General features: G+C 45.3%; 1 protein-coding gene across 1 annotated transcript in view; it reads left to right on the top strand.

The window, feature by feature from the left end:
- SUSD6 (sushi domain containing 6) overlaps positions 1-25,874 on the top strand; it is a 160,547-nt gene that overhangs the window by 59,205 nt on the left and 75,468 nt on the right. The window contains exon 2 of the mRNA XM_078659452.1: positions 18,337-18,539. Coding sequence (XP_078515578.1) covers positions 18,413-18,539 — 127 coding nt within the window. The 5' untranslated portion in view covers positions 18,337-18,412. The remainder of the gene's footprint in view (positions 1-18,336; positions 18,540-25,874) is intronic.

The raw sequence follows: 25,874 nt of genomic DNA, 5'->3' as shown, positions 1-25,874 counted from the left end.
ATTCAGTGCCTCCGGCACTGTCGCTTCGTATCTTGACTTGGGTGTCCATCAACCACCTGAAATTCCGCCTCACCCAGACCAAATTCCTGTTTGCGAACAAGCAGGCGAAACATTGTCCAGTGACGCTATCCTGAAGCATCACCTCTTCCAAGAACACATCACCATGCCCTAGGAGTGCCCCCCCCTTCCCAAATGCCTACACCCTGAAAACTCTCTTATCCTTTCTACTTTGGCCTTGTCCAGGGCTTCATTGCCCTGGTTTGGGCTGTGTGAATCCCACGCGTACATTCGTATTAATAATGCAATTAGCCAGAGGCCAGGGTGGGGCAGGTCAGATGGTCTGATCGTTTAATGCTATTGGGTGTATCCTTCTGCCTTGGAGTGTTTGCATTGTAATGTAATGTAAATATGCATTTATATAGCGCATCTATCACTCCAGGGAGCATCTTGGCGCTGGAAGAAAAACCAGAGTTGATGTCAAAAAAATCTGGTCCACTGCGCGAGGCCGGGCACTCAAATTAAGGCTATGCACCGTGTATCAGGAGAACCATACATCCAGGTCTCGAGCATTTTCCTGAAAACTGATTCGGAAGCAATTTGGCGAAGTTGGAGGGGAAGTTGATTCCCAGCCTTAGATCCTATAACTGCCAAAGATTTCCCTCCCTTTGAGATCAGTATAAAGGTAGGAGTGCACGAGGGACTGTTTTACCATCTCAAAAGTACTCTGAATTATCACATTTGAAATCCTTCTCATAGTTGCACGTAGAAAGCAGTGACTTTGTTTTATCGGTGCAGCAGTTTTAAAAAAATGTTTATTCAAGTCTCCAAATGCAACCAGCCCCGACTGGCTGTGTCAATGTGTTTTTTTTTTTTTTTTTTGCGCTTGTCTTTTTTTTTTTTTTTTTATGTTCCACCCAGCTGAGGAACAGTGACGTGCCTGGGCCGCACCGAGGGAGGACGCTGCGGTTTCGGGGTTTCCTGCCTGCTCTGTGGGAGCCCCGGTTGATGCGGCAGCTGAAGCCGGGACCGCCCCCTGCAGGAAGCTGCCGCCGGGGGCAGGGTTCCGTGCCCAGGTGTTTGCCCAGCAGCTCTCCTGGGGCTGCGAGGGCAGCGTGCACGGTCAGCAGGCGCCCGGCCTCATCTGCTGGGTAATTCGGAACAGGCCTCACCCCGGGGACATCTGCTTTCCTCACGAGCCTCTTGTTTAGATTCCCAGGGCCTGTTTCTGTCCATATATGTATCTCGGTCAGGCCTGTCTCGAGGGCCCCTTCGCCGCTGCAGTAAACCATGTGCCCAGCTGTTTAATGCCCTAAATCACAGGCTAAGCCCAGGAAATCCCATATCTTCCCTGATGCGTCAGGTGAACTTGAGCACATGAGGTCGGTTCACTAAGCGGTCCTTTGGATGTGCGTAAAACCCCCGCCCACCCTCCACAGCATGCAAACCTGGATAGATTCCGGCCATTGAGGAAAGCCTGACTCACGGCTGCTTGCCCCAGCCCCGCCAGCTCGTCAGGGTTGCTACGCTGACCAGAAATCTGCGGCCCTACCAAAGATTTTAAAAGCGCCTGGTGAAGACGTGCACCAGCAGAGGTGGTGGGCGCTTCCTTCCCACTCCTAATGTGACTCCTGAAATCTCTAGCACCAGGACTGATTCGGACTTTCATCCTTCTGAGGTCGAGCAGTGAAAACCATTGAACTGATGAGTCGCGTCGCTTATTGAAGGTCCGAAGGAACTCGCAAGGTGGACCCCTGGCTCTGCCTCTCGACACAGTTTGATCCTGGGCAGCTCGCTTTCTCCCCGTGGCATGACCAGTTTAGGTCTGCTGCAGGCCGGGCTTTCAGACCCCCTCGGGCTGCCCTGCTCTCTCCATGAATCGCTCGTGGCCTGTCGTGGCGGCTGCCCAAGATGTGACTTGCATTTTCCATCCTGCATTTCCTTACTGACAATACAAAATAGATTGAATTCAGGTCTGGCCCAGTTACAGATGTATTTATTCTTCGCCTCAGCTTCTCCCAGTGCTGACACTACTCACGGCGAATCTTCAGTATTGTGTAAATGTTACGTGTCTTTCAGAGCTTAATTAGCAATGTTCGGAGTCCGCCTCAGCGCTCCTTCATTGGTCGACTTCTGCAGGATGATAGGCCGGTTTTGAGGGTGAAAACATCATTTGTTTGTGTAGCACTTTAATGTCCCATGGAACTGTGCAGAATGTCGCATAATTCAAGAATTCTTTTCAAGTTACCGACCTCAAGAGTGCTTCTGTATCTGTGTAAGTCACTGAGCCATTTTACTTCCTTCTGGCTTGTGTGTGCTAGGAGACGACTGCTGCAGGGGGCCAGTTCCTCCCATGTAGATCTCACTGCAACAATAAAAGCGCAAGGCCACCAGGAAATCAAGCCGGGCTGTTTTTAGGTCGAGCCTGGGCCGCGCATACGCTACTCTGCGAGGCATGCTGTATTTGAGTATCGACTTGAAGCTCCGCCCATATTTTTCATTGGCTTGTGTCATTGTCTTTTGTAAATGCTGGCTTCAGATTCTTTAACCCCTTGCCTGCGGTCGGAATTCCGCTCCTGTGCTGAACATTCCGATCGCGGGTGTGGTCGTGACGGCTCCCAGCCGTCATCAGCACACGAGCACTGTGTGCCATGACGGACGGGAGCAGTCACCAGCATGCAAGGGGTTAATATGATCGTTAGTCCCTCCTTAGTACCACCTTGTTTTAATTTGTAACCTCCCTTGAGGACTGTCTCTTTTACTTCTGTTACACAGTACGTCTTTTTTAGTCTTAAAGCACAATTTTCTTTAAAGAGTTTCTCCTACTGCAGGCAGGACATGCTTTCCTGCAACATTCAGTGCGCCATGCACGCTATCACTTTCCAAGCAACCCAGGACAATGGCGCCCTCTTCTTTAAAATGAAATAGGTCTCTCATTTACAAGAGTTTGAGCTATTGGCATGGTTAATGACAGTGCCTTTTATTTGTGTTAATTATCAAAACAGATAAATAAAAGGCATTGTCATTTACAATACCAATAGCTTAAGCTCTCCCAAATGCGAGACCTATTGCATTGCAAATGCTTGTTTACCCTGTGCTTTCTCTGGTGTTTATGCGGGTGTAAAGGGTACTTGTCTCTAGTGCAGTTTACCATCACTAGTGTTATTGCATTGGCATCTGTGAACGGGGCTTGGAACGCGCGCCGCAGGTTTGCTTGTGAACTCAGAGTGCACATTGCCGTGTTGCACACTCAGCACACTGGTCCTTGCGCGTGTACACTGCTGTTGCTGCTGTCTGATTGGCTGGTTTACAACCTTGAGTTGGTCACTTTCCAGAGTTAAGAAGCAACTGTTGACAAAATGTGATGTCCTTGTCGGGTGTGGTTCTAGGTTTTCATTCTTTTGGGTTACTGATAGTTATTTTACTGCTGATAATTTAGACTAACAAATAAAAGGGTTTAAAAGTGTGATAGCAGAGTTTACTCCACTTTGGTAATCTGGGCCCTGTACAACCCCCAGTGCGGAGAGTGAAAAAAAAAAACACACTCACACTCCACTCACTCACCTTCACACACCTCCATTCACTCACACACCTCTATTCACACACTCATACACGCACACACTTCCATTCATTCACTCACTCATTCCCTCACACCTCCATTCACGCACTCATACCCTCATACCTCCATTCACTCACACCCACACACCTCCATTCACTCACACACTTCCATTCACACACACACCTCCATTCACTCACACACTTCCATTCACACACACCTCCATTCACTCACACCCACACACTTCCATTCACTCACACACTTCCATTCACTCACACACTTCCATTCACACACACCTCCATTCACACACCTCCACACACCTCCATTCGCTCACACGCCTCCATTCACTCACACACCTCTGTGCATTCACACGCCCGTGGAAACTTCCCAACATAACCCTGAGCATTTTGTGTTTCCCCCAAAGTAAATATTGACTGGTTTATGCCATTCAAATCCTTTGGAGTTGAACTGATGTTTGGGAGCACATACAGTGCCTCGAAGACCGAAATGTCGAGGTAAGCCCTTTAAACTTGCCACCCAGATTAGAGGACATTTAGATTGGCTTGTACACAGAGTAGCCCTCCCCGTTAGAGTGCATCACACACATCCGTTGTAAACGAGGCTTCATTGAGCATTCAGTGGAAGGGGGAGGGGTGGTCCTTGCCTTTATCCCACTCCCCCTCTAATGTTTTTTAGGTCTCGGCTAGAAGCGAGCGAAGCTCGCTCTCGCCAGAGACCTTATTGTTAACGGCTCAGCTTCCCAGGAGGACAGCACTGGCCGCGCGCATGGCGATTTGAAAGTGCCACGCGCACGCGCGCTGTGGCAGGCGCTGTCTCCTGGGAAGCTGGTGTTTTTTTTTTGCGGACTCGTTGCCCAAATAAGGAGTTCGGTGCCGTCTGCTCTTTCTGGTGCCAGTCGGATTTCTCTGGGATTGCATCATGTGCTCGGCGCACGGGTCTGTGTCATGCGACAGGACATTGTACCACCGAGGTAGAATCCATTGGAATCTCGGCAGCGCGCGGTTTCACCGAGGGAGCTCGGGTTACATCAGAAAGTATGCGGTCAGAGCCTGAAACCCTGCAGTTCGGCGGATTACAAGGTGACCGCCAAGGAAAGGCTGCAGGTGCTTCAGCGAGGGCAAAGCAGCTCGGCAATCACTGGCTGCGCAAGGAATCTCGGGCTCGTGCGGATGACTAATTGTTAAATATAAACGGTTACTTGCAGCGTCATTAATGCTAGAGTGAGAGAGAGTGGGGTGAAACCGGGCGCGCGGCTCGGTGCTGCTAAGCCCGCCGCCTTTGTATACATGCTCTGGGACAGCCCGACTTGATTTAGAGGCGCAGCGAGGAGGCCCGCAGCCAGGGCGCTTAACTGTAATCTGTTTAACTGAGGTAATGAAATAACACGCGTTAATATCCAAACCGTCTCAAATGCCTGCGCAGTGATGGAGTATGGCTCCACTAACTGTTTATTTATAAGCAGAAAAAAGTTCCCTTAGCCAAGTAGTGTGAGAGCCAGCCGACCAAAAGAGTAACATATCTTGGCAGACAAATGCTTTCGGTGTGCCTACGTAGTTCTTACCAGATAAACCTCAAAGTGCCCGTCAAGCTGCTCTTTTTCATTTCTCCAGAGACCACACTCAAGGTCATCATTCTGGTGGGGGCGCTAAACCTCACTATGAACCTAAGGAACCAGGATGCAACTTGTGCACACCATGGTTGCCTGCACCATTTCGCCAGGGAAAGCTTGGTAGAAATGATGCAGGCAAATAACGCCAAAGCGGTGTATTCAGGGCTTTAAGTGGGATGAAAAAACTGGGGGGTCTCTCAAAGGGGCGTGGTCAGTGTAATTAGGGGCGTGGCTTTAAAACACACGCTACAAATCTTGTATTTTGCTGTTTCTGTTATTGCATCCAGATATGTGATACAACAAGTAACATCATATCTACAACAAGTAAGGACTATTGGCTTTGTCAATGGTTATTAGTTGCATAAGTTAAATAAGCTGCAACTATGGCTTGTTACATATAATATTGAAAAAGCTTCCAATTATAGCCCTGGTGATCCTACCACAATGTTGCTGCTCTTGCGTTTCAGAAAGAGAAGGGAAATCCAGAAAGAAAATGACTCTTTAAAAGGTTTCCCTTCCCCCACAACGCTCACCTGGCATGACGTCATGCCGTAACTTCTCCACTAGTCAGAAGGGAGCAGTGCACAGCAGTGCACATCCATGTGCATGCTATCTCGAAACGCACCAGTATACCATCTATTGTTGCATTTTAAGTCTCTTTAATGTTCATTTTTCATGTCCTTTTTCAATGATTTTCATGTCCAAAATAAATCTGTTTTAAGATGATGATGATGATTCAGTGACGCAAAAAGGCTGTTAATGCAAGCGAAAAGCGATGCCTTCAGGGAAGCAACGCAGTATGCATACATATGCTTTTTAGGTCTTGCCTGATGCAGTGCATGTGCTGCTGCTTGCTAGGCATCTTGTTTACTTACAGGGGGCATAGATACTGCCTACTGCTTACCATTGGTTGACTCCATTGTTGCTCTAATTGCTCTCATATCCTTGCTTCTCTTTGATCAACGTTTTCCCACTACACTTCCTCTTTGTGTGCCCCTTCCCTGGAACATGGGCGAATAACTTCTTCCTTGCCGGTATATGTCCTTCCTCTAGTTGCTCTTTCGGAGATACTATTTTTTAGGTTGAGCCTGCGCAGCGCATGCTCTGCTCTCCGAGTATGCACTTTAAGCCCCGCCAAGCCCCGCCCACTCTCCACCCATATTTTTCATTGGCTTGTGTCATTGTCCTTCATAAACGCTTGGGTTCTGATTAGTCAATAGGCTTGTTAGTCCCTCCTTTGTACCGCCCTGTCTTCATTTGTAACCTCCCATGAGGACTGGCCCTTTTACATCAGTTGCTACACTGTATGTCTTATTTAGTCTGTAAGCAATATTTTATTTAATGAGTTTCTGTTACTGCAGGCACAAGTGCTTTTTAATGTAGCGAGTAATATGCAAATAACTTCAAAGGGGTTTTAAGTGAACTTAGTTTAAGTGAAAAATGTATGGCGCCAAACGTGCGAATTGGAAGTCTGTTGAAGTTAGAGCGCAGGGACTTCATACAAGAGTCTAGAGCCACTTAGACAGGTGGCAAGTTTGGCCCTTAGGTAGTTACATCAACAGGTCAGTCCTATCAGTCCTCTTAACTGTCCCCATCTCCTCGCTTCCACTCCAGAACACACACCAACATGTTTTTACATTATTCCTTTTGATCATTCAATACACCACTTCAGAAGTACAGGGAATGGGGGCACAGAGGATACTAGAGCCTTCCACATTGCTGCAAAAATTCACACATTTTCCTCCAAACTGCAAACATAACCTAACATTTCTATTCGTAAAGCGCACGTTCACCCACAGATATCTTGGCGCTGAATAACATGTTTATTGTTGCCCAAATCAATGGTACTCATTTTATCAACCTCAGAAGGATGAAAGGCTGAGTGGACCCGCCAGGATTTGAAGCTGTGACCATGAGGTCAAACACAGGCCCCTGCATTGGACACATTAGTGCACTGAGCCACCAGACTCTCATACCGCAATTCAGACTGTTCCCAGCCCCTGAAGCTATAAGAATGGCTTGGGTGAGGTGTAGTATTTTTCAATGCACATTGAATTAATAAACAACTGTTTACCACACACACATAAATACACACAACCACACCTAACCACACACACACACACACACGCGCAACCACACGCGCAACCACACGCACAACCACACGCGCAACCACACGCGCAACCACACGCGCAACCACACGCGCAACCACACGCGCAACCACACGCGCAACCACACGCACAACCACACGCACAACCACACGCACAACCACACAGTATCAGTGCACAATTTCTACAGGCACACACACCACCAGCCATCAGTGCACACATCAATTGTTAACACATCCACAATTAACTAATGTAGCAATCGCGGTATGGCGCACTTTACTTTTAAACATATTCATCTAAAGCGCAGCATGCCACCATTGCCACAGAAATAAATAAACATTTTTTGGGCCTACAATTTATAGACTTTTGTTGCAGTTGGTGTTGCAATATTTAGCAATGCCAATAGCTCAAACTTATTTAACCCGAGACCTATTGCATTGTAAATGCTTGTTTTCTTTTTGCAAAGGCTTTTATTCACCCTTCTGACTTTCTAGAAGTATTCCTAATTTGAAGATCTTTCTTACTCTTCTGGTAATGCCTAGTGCTGTCTATGTACTATTCTTGCACTCTCCTGGGAGGGCACGCGCGCCCTTACTCTCTCGTGAGGCATGCTGGTACCTTTGTTCTATGGGCAAGACAGGGTGATGCTGGTCTTCCTTGTGAAACGTATTTCGTGTTCTCCGCGAAGTAGTGTTGACGCCTTATGTTCTTGTAAGAAGCGGACACCTTTGTTTACACTGGTAGCACTGTGGATGCCTCGATTCAGGCCAGGTAATTTTGGTTAAAAACAAAAAAAAACAAAAAAAAAGTGTTTTCAAATTGCACCATTCTGCAGAATAAACTTTTGAAACTTCTTCCTAATCTCCCAGCGGCCATTCTTGTTGCACCAGTAAACAAGCTGGTATTGATACTACACACAAGTCGTTTGAGGAACTAATCCTTCACATCACCGCTACCTGCAGGAAAAGCTTGATATGTATTATAGAGAAACTTTGAGATCTAGAACAAGAATACAGTAAATACTAAAAAAAAGGAAATACCTACCAAAGAAAACACTGCAAAGTCTCAAACAAAACTTGGACATTTTTATCAAGGACGCAAACCAGGGTGGTAATGTAGTAATTCTACACACTGACTGCATCATGGAAGCTCAGAAACAACCACCTGCACCTCTTGCCACCAAAAACTCACTAAAAATCCCACCAAAGAAATGCATCTGGAAGTAAGGAAAAAGCTGGACAAGTGGTACAACAAAGGTCTGCTAATATTTGAGGAAAAGAGGTACATGTTCATTGAAGGCCCTGCAATATCTACCTTCTGTCTGTTGATGAAAATTCACATAAAAGTTTTCTGTCACCAGAATGGCCTATCGTTCCAGGAATAGACTGTATCTGCCCAGGGCTGAGTGAATATGTTGGTAGCAAACTACACCACGCTTGAAAACTTGTCAGTGTATAAAAAAGGCACTAAGGACTCCCTCAACAAACCTAGACTGGCAGGATGTCAACATCCTAGTTACCATAAGCCTGTACACCTCCATACAACATGAGCACGGGACAGAAGCGGTCAAAAAACTCTACCTACTCCGTCAGTGCACGGTCTGGACCCCCATAGTAGGGTATTGGACATGCTTGACTTTTGTCTCGCACACAAAATCCTCAGCTCCAGCAAGGAGGTAACTTTAACCCCTTCCATGGCCGACGGCAACGCTACCTCCCTGGTGCTGCCAATGGCCGACGCAGCCCCGCCTGTTTTGCGGAAGTGCGGCACTTCCGCAAAATCGCGGGCGCATGGGAGAGGGGTTAAACACAAGGACCGTAATGGGGGCATTACTTGCTACACACTTCACCTCCATTTTTACAGGCAAGGTTGAGATTCTGTTTATTGGACAATAAATTCCAGGAATTCACATCCCATAACATTTATTGGGAGAGATAAATTAGAAACATCTTTTGTATCTGGCTGGCTAACGAGGAAAGCCTAAAAACCTACCTCGGACTCATAAAGAGTGAATGGACCATTAAAACCACCTCAGAATTTTCAAATGAAGAAATAAACTTCCTGGATCTCGCCATCGGCATCCAGAACAAACAAATCCAGACAACACGGCCTAGAACTGGAGCTAACTCCATATTACAGGCCAGCAACTGCTACCCCTCATCAATGGACCGTACCTTGGTGGTTCGTGTAATACTGTGCCCCTGCTCTAAGATCTACATAGGGAGTACCACTAGACCATTGAAAACTAGAATTCAAGATCACTGCTGCAATATACACAACACCGAGCCAGGAACACGTTTAACCTTTTGCATGCGTCGGATGGCCCCCAGCCATCCGATGTCCCGGTGGGCGTGTGCGTCGGAATTGCGCACGGGTGGAACTCGCCCAGATGGCGGGGAAATTCCGGCCGCGCCCAAATGGTTAATAGAATGTTTTCTTAAATTTCATTAACTCAACCGGCCATTCACATTTTTGGATTGGAGCTCGTAACACAACAAACTCGAGGTGGTAAAAGAGAATTTAGACTTCAACAAGAAGAAAACAAATCTATACTGCAACTGGACACCGTCCATAATGGACTCAACTAGGATGGCGAAATGCACTTCTGGCCATAGTAAACCACCTAGAAAGCCCTTCGCGTGCCCTTTCTCATCACCCCCAGGACAAATCACTAACCCTCCCATCCGCTATAGCGCGAAAATGGAGCCTGTACGGACGAGGGTTCTCGAACCCCAGAATCCCTAACCAGCAACCTAAGACTATGAATTATATCTACCTCTGCAGCATACCAATCAATGGAATCTGTCTAAATCAAGTTAAATTCCTGTCTATTTTTCAGCTTATGTTGGATCTGTGACCAATCAGCACATAAATACCCCCATATGTTCATGTTTGCAACAGCGTATGTGTATAAAAACACATATATTATAGATACAATATGTGCAAATGGTATGGGACTATACTATAATGATATATCTACATGTGCATTGATATCTAAAATAATGTAGGAATGATAAAACAAAGACATTGTCTACTACGTGTGGCAATGGTATGGGATTTTTTGTTGTTGCAGTAACTTGTGTATAAATTGTATTGCGTAGAAGAATGTAAGAATCATACCAACCAAATATTTTCATTCTTTGTTGCAATTAACTTAATGTTTGTCCAATTCTAGGTATAATAATATCCAATCCTATAATCTTTCATATAAGTAATAATTTTTATGAACATTGTAAGACTTCAATGTTATTGAATACCATATGTCTAGATTCACACTGCAACAGGACCTAATTTAAATGTTTATACTTTATCCGTTACATATACACATTATGTCCAATGGCACAAAAGTGGTTGCTACTCTAGAGACAGAAGCAGTATATCTCTACCCTGACCTAGCATGGCAGACGTGTTCCCCTATCCACCAGTAATATTCTTCTTTAAACATGGCCGCCCTGCAGTTCTTTCATCAGACTAATCGGTATGGCCCTTTTCTAGGGGCTAACTTTGGACACAACCTCTTTCTTAGACCTCTCCATAAGACACAATTTTGTAACAACCTTTAAAAACAAATGCTTTTCTTATTCACTTCCGAGGTGCCTTAACTTTTAAACATCTAACACCATTCCAACATGGCCACCGCCCATTCTTTCACATGGCTGATTTTATTTAGTGCTGCCATGCTTTGGAATATGAGGCTGATTCACTCCTTGTAGACTCTGCAAGAATTGTTTTTGATGCCGCTACGAATACTGACTACTACATTCTGATACCAATTGAACTATTAAGGTCACATTTACTGCTCTGGGTCTCCTGTACCGTCCTAGCGGTAGTGCTCGGTCACGAATTACAATCCCAAATTGAACAACTTGACATCATTTCTCTCTCTATAGCCTGAACTCTGCATTATCTCTGCATATTAGCAACTTTCCATATCTGCATGCGCGGTTGACTGTTTCCGGAATGGTCCCACACTTTTTCTTTCAGTGGCACCTATCGAATTTGGTGCACTTCTTCCCGACCGCTACCCAGACGCACTGGCTCCTTTTTCTAGTGCATATAGTTCTGATTGACGATTTTGGGTATGTTCCCATGCTTTTCTCTAATTTGCGCATAGCAAATTTGGTGTACTCCACACCGTCCCCTCCACAGTCCTCTTACTTCTTTGTGTAGCACATAAAATCAATCGACTTAATCCCAGCTCACTTGTATTTCACACTGATTTTTTTTGACTGACCGGCTCAGATATCCCGTATTGCTCAAATATAGACCACTAACTTTCTGTCAGTGGACCACCATAGTCATCCAATCAAGACCCTTTCTCTACAACCCATGGTGTCTTCCAGATTGATGCTTATGGAGCTGACTTCATTATTATCTTCGATAATCCTTTCCTAATTGAAGGCTGCATTGGCACTTTTTTATATTTTAGTTGAACCTTATTACCTTTAAATAACTACAAGTTCCCGGCACCCCCGAACAGTTTACTTTACTGTGTGCTCGCATGTTCTCTCATTAAATTCTTCCATACAAAAGAATTTTCACATTTTAGGTACTTCACCTTTCTTCAACACTACTTTGCTTCACAGTGTGTCCGTTTTAGGTCTCGCTTATCTAGCGTTGCAGTGCCCATGCGGTGCTCGCTCTGCGAGGCATATTTTAGTAGGGTAGCTTTTAGAAGTGGGGTAGAAGCCCCGCTCCTATTTTCATTGGCTTGAGTCATCGTCCATGTGAAACGCTGGCTTCCGATTGATAGTGATGCTTCTTATTCCCTCCTTGTTACCACCCTGTCTCCTTTTGGGACCGCCCATCAGGACTGGATCTTTTACTTGCAGCGTTACACGGCTCCTTCAATTTAGTCGGTAATCACTTTTTTTCCATTCGCGCAATGGCGACAACTTGTTTTAGTTGTCTTTATGTGCGGAGGCGTCACGTGTGCATAAACCAGAGGAACGAAGGCTCGCAAGCAGCCAAGATACGTCAAGTGTTTGTAATAGTGCACCTTCTAAGGGGCCCGCGTGCAGCAGTCGTGGCACACCATGCGTGTGTCTGGGACCGTGCAGAGCACCCGCCACACGCTCCGGTCCAGCTCTCCCGAAGAATGTGGCGACGTCCTCAGAGCCCTGCACTGTGTGGTCCCCGGGGCCTAATTATGCTCACGGTCAAGGCCACATCCTGGCCATTAAAGCGAGTGGCTGCACCTGGCCTTCCGGCGCTGCCGCCTCCATGTTTCTGCTCGAGGGGGCGACAATGGAGCCATTGCCCTCATTGGGGGTGCCCCTAGCACCGCTCTTCCAAGGGTGGAGGTTGCACATGCTTCATTCACTCCCGCTTGCTGCCCTGTGAGTGCTAGTCGGAGCTGTGCCCACTGTGGCATGGGGCGCTATAAAGAAAACTAAAAGCTTCTGTGCGTCTTGCTGTTGTTTGTGTGTAATATCGGCTTTCAGTGGCACATGAACTGTATGTTCACTCAGGGGAGGGCATAGGCCATCACATGACGAGAAGTCCATGGGCATTTCTGCAGCACCCGGTTCCATGTATTAGCTGGTTTGCTGCTTTGTTCAACGTCTGCTTTGCAGTTTGTACTCCTTTTCTGCCTGCCTTCTATCTCTTTCCTAATTATGTTCATCTTTTGGTTATATATCCATGTTTCTCCTCACTCGTTTGCTTTCCTACCTGGCACCTTTAGCTCCTTCCCTTGGCTGCAAGGACACTTAAAAGAATAGCTTACTCTGTTCAAATACCCCAGTTTAGATTCCCAGTCTTTATCAAGTATTTTACTTACTTTAGAGTCTTTCCTAGTAGGAAATACTCAAAGCGGCCTTCGCAGTGGCTGACAATCATTCCGCCTGTTTTCACTGCATAGTTGCTGTTGTGCTGTTCATTTGCCTCTGGGGTATTTGTCACTCAGTTGATCCCTCCCAGTAGAGCTGAAGTTGGTGTGTTATGTTAATGCTACGCTTCAAGCGTACCATTACATATTTTAAACTAGTCATTCCTGTGTGACCAACCTGCCCTCTTTGTCTGCTTGCTTGTTCCTTCCTTTTGTGATTCCATTTGTCTGTTATTTCTAATTTTACACGTTCCCACATTCTCTCTTCAGTCTCGCACTCCTTTTGACCCATTTTCTTCTTAGCCACCTTTTATACTTTGATTTTCACACTAGCTTTCATTCTCCCATGTGGCCCCATTTTTCTTTTTTCCTAGTTTGATTTTTTTTCCCCTCTTTCGTGTCTCTCCCCTGAGATCACTTGAAATTCTTCCTTTATTCTTGTCACCTACTCCATGTTTCTATTGTTCTCATTCACGTCTTCTCCTTTTCTTATTCACTTGTTCCTTTCTCTGTCTCTTCCTGCCTTTTATTAGCTGGTCTTCACTTCCTCTACCTCCTGAGTGCTGGATGGAAAAACAGCAAATTGTGTGTTTATCACCCAAAGCATATTTGCTTTAATCCTTGCAGCCCCAGATAGCCATTTGACATCAAAACAAATCAGAGTTCTCTTTAAAGGATTTACAACAAGTGAGGCATTTATTTTTTATTTTTAGGTTGAGCCAGGGCAGCTCATGCTGTGCTCTGCGAGGCATGCTGTATTCGAGTATGGACTTAAAGCCCAGCCCACTCTCTGCCCATATTTGTCACTGGCTTGTGTCATTGTCCTTTGTAAATGCCGTCTTCTGATTCGTTAATAGGCTTGTTAGTCCCTCCTTAGTTTGCCTTGTCTTCATTTGTAACCTCCCATGAGGACTGGCCCTTTTACTTCGCTTGTAACACAGTAAGTCTTATTTAGTCTGCAAGCACTAATTTGTTTAATGAGGTTTTCCTACTGCAGGCACGACATGCTTTCTTGCAACATTCAGCACGTCATGCACACTTTCAATTTCCAAGCAGCCTGGGTCAATGGCGGACGCTTCTTTAAAATGCAGTGGGTCACGCATTTAATAACAGTGGCTTTTATTTAATGGTTAATTATCAAAACACATAAATAAAAGGCATTGGCATTTACAAAGCCATAGCTTAAACTCTCGCAAATGCGAGACCTATTGCATTGCGAATGCTTGTTCTTGATGGTGACCAATAGCTCACAATTGCAGTGTCTCACTGTTCACTGTTCACTGCTCGCTGTGCTTTGACCCTCCCAATCGATCCGACTGGGACCACACCATGGCCTGTACCCACATGCAGAGCACGACTTACAACTTCAGAGGTAGAAATTGGATGCAAGTGTTTCTGCCACACCTTTCTTTACGTTCCTATATTTAAAGGTGTAATTAACTTTAAAGGTGTAATTAACTTTTCCTGCCTTGGGAAAGCCCCGAGCCTATAAACCAATAAGGGTGAAACACGTGTTGGCTGTGATCCTCTGGTACAGAAAAAAGCAGAAAGGAAACCAATATATCCAAGACAAAAAGCTAGAATAAAGCAAACTCAACCATCAAATCTTCGGAAGTCAAGGAGTCTGTCACAACTTTCTGTTGTATATTAATTTGTGAGATTATTCACTTCATTTGGGCATCTCGGCCAAATAAAGCAATCCTATTCCTAGTGCACGCATTCCCTTCCTTACTCTTGACTTGTTACGCATTAATGGTGTCTGGGTAAAAGTTTCACCTCCTTCGTTCTAGTTTAACATGGCGCCACAGCAATCTGTAACTAAAATAATGAAAAGCTCACCTTTGTGCTTGGTCGCCAACTGGTGATAGTTTTATTCCTGTAACAGATGATCCATTTGAGCTAGAAATAGATGTTCGAGGCATGTGGGCTGCTGAATTCACATCTGTGCCACAAAATCTTATAACTCAGGTGACTTTGCCTGTAGGTGAGTGTGTGTACACACATGTACCAAGCGAGGTAACAAATGTCAACATGGTGTAAGCCTAGTATGGGCGAAGATACACTGCTCTGCACCTAAAGGGATATTTGTAATACTGTGTCTGACTGTATGCTTGCTTCAGGCAACACCAAGCCTGTTCAACAGAATGCCAGGCTTCTAAAGGTGCTTCACTCCATGTGTGTGCCTGCTCATAAGTTCAGATGAAGAGTGAAAATTGTATGGATCTGTGGATTCTTCTTGTCTTTTTTTGATTTTGGGTCTGAGGTTTTTGGTATAGCTTCTTTTCTGCCAGGCAAGTATTTTGTTTTTTTTATTGCATTGTTCATGCTTCTTTGTCCTTTGCACAGAAGGCCTGTCCTTCCAAGGAAGGACTGAGTGCAGTTCCTGTTTCTCCTGGTCTCTCATGAAGGCACAGTCCTAAAGTCATCCCTTCCCACCTGCAGAACTCTGCCCCTCTAACCCCACCTTGGGGCGATCAGCCCCCTGATCCCCGGATCATCAGGTGGCCACCATCACAGGACTTTATGCTGACCTCTGACCTGAGCACCCTCACGAGATGGAGTCTGTAATAGATGTCAGTGATTTTCACCAGGGAGCACGTGCACTGTAAAAGGTGACCACCCGAAACCTTGCTTCAGACTGTGCGAGTATGTAAATCAGTTTTTTTTATATTTAGCTGTAGCGCGTGGATACCTCCGGGGTGATTAGCTGTGCTATACAAATACTACTTGATTGATTGTAGCTATATTTAAAAATCTGGCCTGGACCAGCCTTCTTGGACCTACATTGGCCACCCCTGGTCCATGCTAGAGATGATCAGTACCTAATGACTGCTGCTCGTGGGCACACAATAGCAGACGGAGGAACATATTTATAAATCCACAGAACCTCAGTTATTCTTACTTTTGAGCCAACCTCCTCCTCACAGTATGGATCACTATCCTGGCGCGTTCTTCGATTGACGTCAACGTATCCGCGATGTACGTCAATCGTAGAATGTTAATTTTAAAAGAGTCCCCAGTACATTTTTAGGTTTCAGTACAATAAAAATGAAGTTTAACAATTTTTCAACCAATAATTACACCTTCCCACTACCCCAACAAAGCGAGACTGATCATCATAGTACCATGTTCTCTCATGATTTTTTTTTTAGGCAAATTATGAAAGCTGCTTTAATGAGCTCAAATCAGGGCACTTTTTCTAAAAATGTAGAAGTTTTCTCTGGCCACGTAAGAAAAAAGGGACATGCTGAGTAAAACATACTTTTAACTGGAGTCACAATATATCAGTTGATTCCCCAGTGTTCAACTGCAGCTTCACCACAGAATTCTTGTGACCAACGAGAGCACTAACACATGTGGCACAGCTGGACACCATTTTAATGAAATGGGATCTCTTGAATTTAAACACATTCCCATGCAGCCAGCTAAAGTAGAATAGATTTAGGGTGTTAATGCAGATATAAAATTGACTGTTTAAAAAAAAAAGTGATAGGGGGTATGGGCTTTAATTATTTATGGTATAATATATTTTTAAGGCACTAAAAATACTTAACTCCTTCGATGCTGATGACGGAACCGCTCCGTCATCAGCTGCTGTGGCGCTGCGGGAGCGGTTCCATCATGGCCCGCTCGCCGCGTCTGCGCGGCGCGGATTCCGCGCCTGCGCTGGGAGTTCCATTGAGCGGGCGGGGCCATGAAGGAACTGCTCCGTCATCCGCACAGCTCAACCGAGGCTGGTGACGGAGCAATTCCGTGACTAACATGGGGGCGCGTCTCGCGGCCGCCCCTCCCCCTTAGCGCCGCAGCAAAGGTGTTAAGGGCAATAACCGTACCTAGGTGTATCATCCACTTTTCCCGCCTGTTTATTTGAGTTATCTATGGTCTGTTGCTTATTACCTTTAACATTTTTAAATTTAAAGATTTTGGTAGATTTCAAGTATTTTTAAACCTTCAATTGGGTGTAGATTTCTTTTAGAGGTGGATGTAGCTATTTTTTTTATTTTTTTAGTCTTTCCTATTTCCTATGGTTAGATCTCTAAAACATGTTTTATTGTGAGGAAAATGAGGGAATAGTAAAATATATTGAATATATACTATTTATTAAAATGTTTGCTCTGTATACTTTATGCACTATTTTCACGCTTAATCAAAACGAATTTTAAAATAAGTAACCATGTAAATCAGTCCGAAAAATGGGGCCCTCGTTTTCTAACACATGGACATCTGTGAAATACACTATTTTCACAGATGAGGACAGTTTAAAAATGTAATATAAAAGGAAGGAAGGTTTTCAGGGACTCATTTCTTGTAGCTGACGAGGTATTTTCATGAAGGCATTCAGCCTTCTGCACAAGGAAGTGAATGGTTCTGAAGCGGTCTTCCCCAGCAGCATGTCTCCCGGGCAGGTACATTCCGTGAGCGAGGTGAACATTCCAGTTCTTCATTAGAATGCTGTGATCTTCACAAGCAGATGACACGGGATGAAGGCGCAGCCATATGCAGGTTGATGCTGTAATAAAGCCAGTGTCGGGTGCTAGCCAGGCCTGGGCGTAGTTCGCAGAGTTTTGCTACGGGGAACTCTGTGAAGTTACCAAAAACTCAGCGAAGTTCCGCGGAGTGCAGAGCGAACTGCAGTTTGTGCTGGTATTCCTGCTGCTTGCGTAGAAATTCTACCAGAGCGGCAGCTCGCGAACTTTCCATTCGCAATGTCGAACGGGGGCAAAAAAACTCTGCTGCACATCGCGAAGCGGAGATTTCTGCTCTCTGCGAGCTCCACTGAGTGCGGATTGCAGGAAACAACGCGAACGGAGCGAAGTTCACCGCCCAGGCCTAGTACTAGCTGGAAATCTCCTGAGTAGATATCGACTGGCTGGGAGCCAATCAAAATGCAGCATGTTTAGTTGTATACAGCTGTCTTACAATATTAATTGATGCGTAAGTGCTTCACTGTTTGTATTCTGCACGTAACTTTTTTTGAATCCATAAATGGAGACGGTTGATGTTTTTACAGGTGAAAAATAGAAAAAGACTGAACAAAGAGGGCAGAATGCAGTTTTTTCCTTAAATGTGCCTTACTCCTGACTTGGGCGCGATTTACTCCTGAATTTTAAAGAGCACGTCGCACACTCGTGTAAAAAGCTTTGTGATTGAAGCCTATGGGGTTCCCGGGGCCTTTTCAGATCTCACCCATAGTAATGTTTCTCTCCGGTTCTTACAGGCGGTCTGCTCGCTCGCGCACCCGGCTTTGGATTTCGGGTCTTTGCGCTGGGAGCTGGAGGAAGGGCACCCCAAAGATGTACCATGGTGCGGTGATGGCAGACAGCGGCAGCCTTTGGTCCCTGACAGCGCCCAGCAGCCATGGCAAGCTGCTGCACCTCTTCCTCCTCATCTTCACTATGCTGCCCGAGGGGCGGGCTTTAGGTGAGTGCTGGTGTCTGCTTCCTGAATGTAGATGTATACAGAAACAACCACTTCTGCACAATAGAGAATTACTCACAGTAGGCCTTCTGCGTGAGACTTTGTTCTCATGTGCCAAAGAGCACACAGTGAAGGCTAGTTAGTGTATATGTCATGAGTTCTTAAGGAAATGTCCTGATTGGCTCCTGTTCAGAGATCAGGTGGGGGGAGGGGTGAAGGAGTGGGGCGGTTGTGGTGCGATGCCCCGAATTAATGCATTCTTGGCTTGGTAGTTGGTTCTGAGGCCCTGAGTCTGGTCTGTTTTGTAAATTTTTCTCATCATGCATCAAGATTAAAAGACAAAACGGTGACCTCTGAAGTAAAACAGGAGAGAGAGAGAGGGGTGTAGATGTACATCTGGTGACTGAATTTCAAAATGTGAGACCAGATAACCTAAACTCAATTCCGGCTTCCCTGCTTGTCAAATTGTGTGATCCTGGGGAAACATTATTTCACTTTAAATCGAAGCTGGTAAGACCGCACAGCTGTCTTGTAACTAAAGACATTATTGGAGACGTTGCTAACCAACCAATGATTCAGTAACAGCTATTGCCTTCCATTGACTTTTTTGCTTTGTCACTTTCATTTTCTTGATTTCTGTTTTAAGGTTTTATTTGTCTACGCCCTTCCATCTCCTGTGTGTCCTTCCTTTGGAGCTTAGACTGTTTACGATGTCTCTGATATGCTTCTTTTATGCTTCCACAAGTGTCTGAGTTTTGGGGTACTTTTTAGGTCAAAGCCTGCCTGAAAGCACTGCTGTCTGGTTTGCAAACAACATCTTGGTGACATGCGGAAAGCATCACAGGGAATGCATTCCGTCCATTGCTCACCATTGACTTTGTGGTTTGTAACTCACATCTGCTTGCCTTCTATTTTCTGGCTTAATTTGTTTTAGGCTGTCCAGCTTGGGTTCATCCTTTCCGTAGCCCAAAACCCCATTTACTGTATCCTCCCCCAGTGCTCAATTACTGTAAAGAAGGCTTTAAATCTTGTTCTTATCTTGTCACATTTGCTGTGCATTCAAAAACCGAGGTCAAATGTCAAGCTCCGTCTTCCAGGGAGCTTGGTGTTTACTTTTCTTTCTCTGACTTCAAAGTGAGAGAATTTAGGTGACAATTCTGTTGGCAACTGTGGGTGTGCTGTACGATGTTATGTTTTTTTCTAGCATGCAACAAAATGTAAATGTCTGTAAATTAACTGAGCAGATATTTCAGAACATCAGAATTAGAGAAGCACAAATGAAGCACATTTTTTGGGTAATTCTTTTATGTGGTGGAAACACATATTTTAATACGATCAAAACAAATCAATACAGTAGGTGATGATATTTCCACACAATATTGTTTGTGCGCTGTATACTTTTATCAGTAAAACTGTATGTGCAAATGTAATGGGCATTTAAATGGAAGATCTGTTGTCTTTAATGGCAGGGTGCTACCATTCCATGCATACTCCACTTTACCCTGTTCCACTCTGCACCGCTTCACGCCGCTGCACTCTACTCTGCATCTTTCCACTCCATTTTAGTCTAAGCCTCTGTACTCTACTCTGTGCACCTGTAGTAGAGAAGTGTGGCTCAATGGTTAGAGCGGCAGACCCTGATGCAGTAGTCTGGTCGGGACCAGGGTTCAATTCCCGCCTCGGCGGGTCTCGGGCTCAATTTCCTCGGACCTGATAATTCTCGCCTCGGTGCCTATTCTAATCATGAGTCCCACTCTGCACCTCTGGGCAATAGCTTGCTTAATCTCCACAACGGCCCCAACAACGCTGAGGATGCCTGACTTCACCTTGGGGTCCCCAGGAGTGGGCTCCTCACAGGGAAAGGCCAGGAAGGGTTCCTTGGCGGTATTCGTACAAGCGCCGAGATGCCTACGGGTAGTCGTGCGTAATCATCCTCATCACCTGCAGTCTGCCACTGCACTCTGCGCCAATGCATTCTACTTTGCAGCACTCCATTCTACACCTCGCTGCCCTATACCACTCTACTCAGTCAATGCAGTCTAGGCCACTTTGCTCTACTCATCACCAATGCGCTCTTCTCCACTCTAGTCTAGGTCATTCTACTGTACTTTGCACCACTTCACTCTATTCCACTCAACTCTGCAATTCTTCAATCTCCGTCAATGCACTCTACCATGTACCACTCCACTCTATGCGATAGCACTCTCAATCCACTCTACGCCACTCTAATAATCAACTCTGCACCCTATGCCACTGCATTCTACCCTACACCACCACCCTCTATGCCACTGCACTCTATCCCAATGGGCTCTACTCTGTACCACACCACTCTACGTCAATGCATTCTATGCCAATCTACTTCAAGCCACTCAAATCTACTCTGCGCCACTTAAATCTATGCCACTGCAATCTACGCTTTACCACTCCACTCTGCCACTTTACACCACACTACTCTGCACCACTCCACGCCACTGCAATCTACACCATTATCCTCTACATGACTGCACTCTATTGCCACTTTATCCTACTCTGCACCACGGTGTTCTCTGTACAGGTGAAATGCTTCTGCATGTTAAAGAAATACACTTTTTTGAAGTTTGAATAGGCTGTCCTATTTTTGCATCATTTTTTATGCGATGTACGCACCAAATCTGCTAATGGCTTGGCTCCTGCATAGAGCCAAGCCAGAACCTTGGTTTCAGTTCTGGCTCGTCTTGTCCTATAAATTTGCAGGTGCGGCCACCGCTGTCTGCGACTCTGGCTTTTGCAATGCGGCGTCATTCACTTGATAAAAATGAGTCGCAGAATTGACGAAGAGTGCTCGTTACAGCAGTCTTGAACTCTGGCGTACGATATGTGGAAGAACGGCTGCTTGTTTCGACTTGCATTCCATTTGTTAACCAAGTTCTACCATCAATGGTTGCGATTGCCTTCAAATGAACACGACTCTGTTTAGGATTGTTTGGTGATCGACCAGCATCTGGAGCTGTTATAAAGTTTTCCACTAGTAGCCCGGCTGATTATGGCTTTTATTGGCCGAGTACAACAAGTAAGTAGTAATAGGAGTACAGTTGAGAAGTAAATGTTACCACCTGGAATCAATGCAGTTTGAGAAATAATCGAAAGAAAATAAAGGCAAACCATATAGAGGCTGAATCCAGAGTCACGTAAGTGATCCGATGGAATGATAATGCTGATGGGATCATGACATCAATTTCAGAAGGTACGAATGACGCATGGGGAGAAATTGGGGTTACGGAATCTATTAAGATCTTTGAATGAGTTTGAGTATACAGAAGAAGTTGTGACAGGAGGATAGAAAGATCTTTGTAGAAGCTGCACTGTGGCGCATCGAAGAGTGCTGTAGGGCATTGCTTAATTTGTGCCGGTGGTGGGGACCGGGACTCTTCTTTTTTGGGACTGTGATTTTGTTACATGTTTTCATTATAAGACAATGACCTTAAGCACGAGTGACTAAAGCGGTAGTGGGAATAAGGAGGAAGAAGTCTGAGGAAAACCATAACAAAGGCAGAAAGCGAGGTGAAAAGGACCCTATAAGAGCAAGATAAGGAGAGCAGAAGTGTAGTATGGTGAAAGAAAGAGGTATGAGGTGGAATCTAGACAAGGCAGGCTTGTGTTCATGAGATAAAGAGGAACGAAGTGTAGGTTAGTTGAAAGAAAGAGCTATGAGGTGGAATCAAAATATGGCTGCCTTTTATTTATTAATTAACCCCTTCAGTGCTGATGACGGCTCCCGGCCGTCATGAGTTATGGTGGGCGTGTGCTGATGACGGCCGGGAGCCGTCATGACCACGCCCGCGATCGGAATGTCCAGCACCGGCGTGGAATTCCAGCCGCAGCAGGGGGTTAAAGAGGCAGGAAGAGTAGGTTAGTGAAAGAAAGAGGCGTGAGGTGGTATCAAGACAAGACTGGCTTGGTGTTCATGAGTTAGAGGTATGAAGGGCAGGGTGGTCAAAGAAAAAGGCATGAGGTGGAATCTACACTAAACATCTGTATTGGGCACCCCCGGTGTGAGCTAGTCCCTAAAGTACTATCTGGGAAATCACAGCATCCAACGATGGGAGCGCGCGAGGTGGAAAGGTGGGAAGCAAGTGGATTCAAATTGTATTGTAATTCAATTTATATAGTGCTTACTACCCCTGACGAGGTGTTGAAACGCTTTTTCGGTGAGTAGCGTGCACTCCGGAACCCATATAGAATTAGTGGTGAATTAGTATAGTGAAATATGAAAATAATTTGAGTGGTGGACAACATGTTAGTCAGTTATTTGGATTGAGAAGGATAGTGGAGGGATAGAAGAGAGAAAAAGGTTTCCATTTATAAAGCGCTTGCTGCCCCTGATGGGGTGTTGAAGTGCTTTTTTTGACGAGTAGCACGCTACTCCAGAACCTATAAAGGATTAGTGGTAAATTATTATGGTGAAAACGGAAGTAATTTGAGTGGTTAGCATTTGCAATGCAATTGGTCTTGCCTTTACTCTTCTACTGTGCACGAAGCAGTGAAAGGGTGCAGTAACACAGACTGTCACTAGGTGTCCCATGGGACCTCTTTTGGCCACATAAGGTATTGCACCCGGCTACATGGATAGGGAAAGGATATGGCACAGTGGTCAGAACTGCTGACTCGAGAGCTGGGGATCCATGTTAGTCTGGCATCGGCTCAACATCCTGTGCTTATAGGCTGATCCGTCGATTTCCCCCGAGCGCCTGGATATCTGCGCTACATAAATGAAAACTACTAATTTATAATAAGGCTAAGAAATCAATGCAGTGACTGAGGAGTGGGCGGGCAAGTGGTTTTGTGAGGGTGCAGTACCACATGCTGTCACTAGGTGTTCTTGGGACCTCTTTTGGCCACATAGGGTACTGCACCCTGCAACATGGATAGGGAAAGGATATGGTGCATCAGTGAGAGCTGCCAACTGGGGAGCTGTGAATCTGTGTTAGTCTGGTGTCAGCTCGACAACCTGTGATTATGGGCTGATCCTTTAATTTCCCAACCGTGTGCCTGGATGGCTTCACTATATAAAAGAAAGCTACTAGTTTAAAATAACTTAAGCAATCAATGCAGCTATCTTGGATGTGGGGGTGGGCAAGCAGAGTTGTGCGAGGGGTTGGGGGAAATGGCAAAAGGAGATTAAATGAGGGCACTGCACTGCAAATCATGCGTAAATTAACCAAATGAAAAAACAAGCAAAATGAGAAGAGGCGTCCGAGGGGTGGTGGGGGCCTGTGAATTGTGTTGTGTGGAGGGGTGATGGGGAGGCACGGGAAGATTGAGGGACGGCAAGCAAATGAAGCGGATCAAAGTTTCATTGCACAAGTAAGCAGAACACTAAACAAGCAGGGCAGGCCCAAAAAGAGTGCTATCAAAGTATAAATAACCTGAAGAGTATTAACGCTTGTAGCAGGGGCAGTCCTCCTGGGAGGATACAAAACCCCAAAAGACGGGACTGTGAAGTGTATTCACCAGTGAAAACCCAGCATTTCTAATGGATAGCAAGATGAACCAATGAAAAAGATGGGTGTTTTTTTAAGCCTACATCCTAGATACAGCATGTCTCGGAGAGAGAGCGCATGCGCTGCCTAGACGAGCCCTAAAAACTAACTTCTAAATAAACCCTGTGATAAAACAGTTGGCATTCTAGTGTGAGGAGGTGACATGTTTTTGGTCAACAAAAGTATATGGGAGCTGCAAGGGACAGCCTCCAAGTTCAAGCGCTGAGACGGTCTGAAGGTGCTGGTAGTGTTACAAGAAATGAAGCCCACACCGCCTGGGTCCGGGTAGGATTTCTGTTTTCATAAATTGGTACTATCCTCGCAAGGTGCCTAGTTTTTAGGTCTCGCCTAGGCAGCGCATGCGCTGTCTCTTCAAGACATGCTGTATGCACTCTGTGTCTTACAGCCTGCCCATTGCTTTCGATATGTTTCTTCACGTGTCCGCCCCAAAAACTTACTTCTATGTAGGTAATCTATTTTTTGTCCCTTCTTCTTGAGTCTTGCTTTCTCCCATGGAGCAGTGGCCTATTACGTGTATCTTTTCACTTTTGTCTATTTCAGTTCATGTATGCGCACTATTTTTTCATTTCTTTCAGTCTGTGTTTTAGGAAGGTTACCTTTTTATTTCTTTGTAGTGTTGATGTTCCTTGCGCCGTTTCAATAAACAGCCCTGTATAGCTTGTCCTTAACTTGTCACATTTGCTGCTTTCGAAGGCACCTCTTCAACCACCCACCCCCTCCCTCATCGCTGCTTGGCCGCTCTTTCCGTCTCCTCCCCTCAGAGTCCCGATTTAGCTTCGCGGACCCTTGTTACAACTGTTTCCAACGGAGAGCTACATGCAGATGTGAAACCGCAAATCATCACTCACAGGCACAATGCATTAACAATAATTATCGCAACCATACATGCAAACGCAAAACTTTACAGCACTCGATTTCAAAATAGGAACTGTTAGTGCACAGTCTTGCGGCTACCCCACCTGCTCCATAGTTAACGTTCAGGAGGAAGGAAAGCTGTTATTGAGCCGTCTACTTCATCATCTTCATGCTGAATCACGTGACTCCAGATCACTAACAGGGTGACAGAGAAGACTGCAAGAAGGGATTGATTTACAAACATTGATTCACACTTTTACGTCAAACCGCATCAGCAGTACTCCACAAACCAGCTGCCACTTCTATCATATGTTGTGATGGCTCTGTCTTGTCAATACACAGAGCTCCGCTGCCTCTCATTTAGGTTTATAAATACCTTATGCATACATCTTCTATTCTGAATGGAGGCTAAAATAAGACCCCCTCTTCTACGGAAAGAACCAAACCGCTGTGTGTTGTGTTGAATGGCTTAACAAAAGCACGTACTGCAGCTCCCGGAACACCTACCAAAGGGGGCTTATGTAATCCGGAGTAATGGTTTCCAATGCCATTGCAGTAGTGCAGGGCATTAATGTTTCAGCTTGCTAACATCGACAAAAAACTTTTGCAAAGCCAATAGGTCTACCTAGGCGTACAAAACATCCAATATACATCACTTAATTAGTAAAACATTAAAAACTATTTTATTAACACAAACAAGCAACACTTATTATCCACACAACTACTGAAGAATAGAGGGAACAAAAATAGAACCTCTCAAAGGCAAACACATTTGCTTTGCCAATGCTTGTTTAAACTACTTTTCAGGTATAGTCAACTTCATAAATGGCCTCGATTCGTGAAAGGGGCTAGATCGTTTGACAGACTAAGAAGGGACGATTAAGTGATCATGGTATCGAAGCGGCCTCTGAACTTGTTAGATGCTAGCGAAAAGATATTTGCA

Source organism: Lissotriton helveticus, chromosome 9, assembly GCF_964261635.1.
Source record: "Lissotriton helveticus chromosome 9, aLisHel1.1, whole genome shotgun sequence".
In the NCBI taxonomy this organism is placed as follows: domain Eukaryota; kingdom Metazoa; phylum Chordata; class Amphibia; order Caudata; family Salamandridae; genus Lissotriton; species Lissotriton helveticus.
Note: the sequence above shows the minus strand (reverse complement) of the source record. Positions and strands in the feature narration are given on the sequence as shown.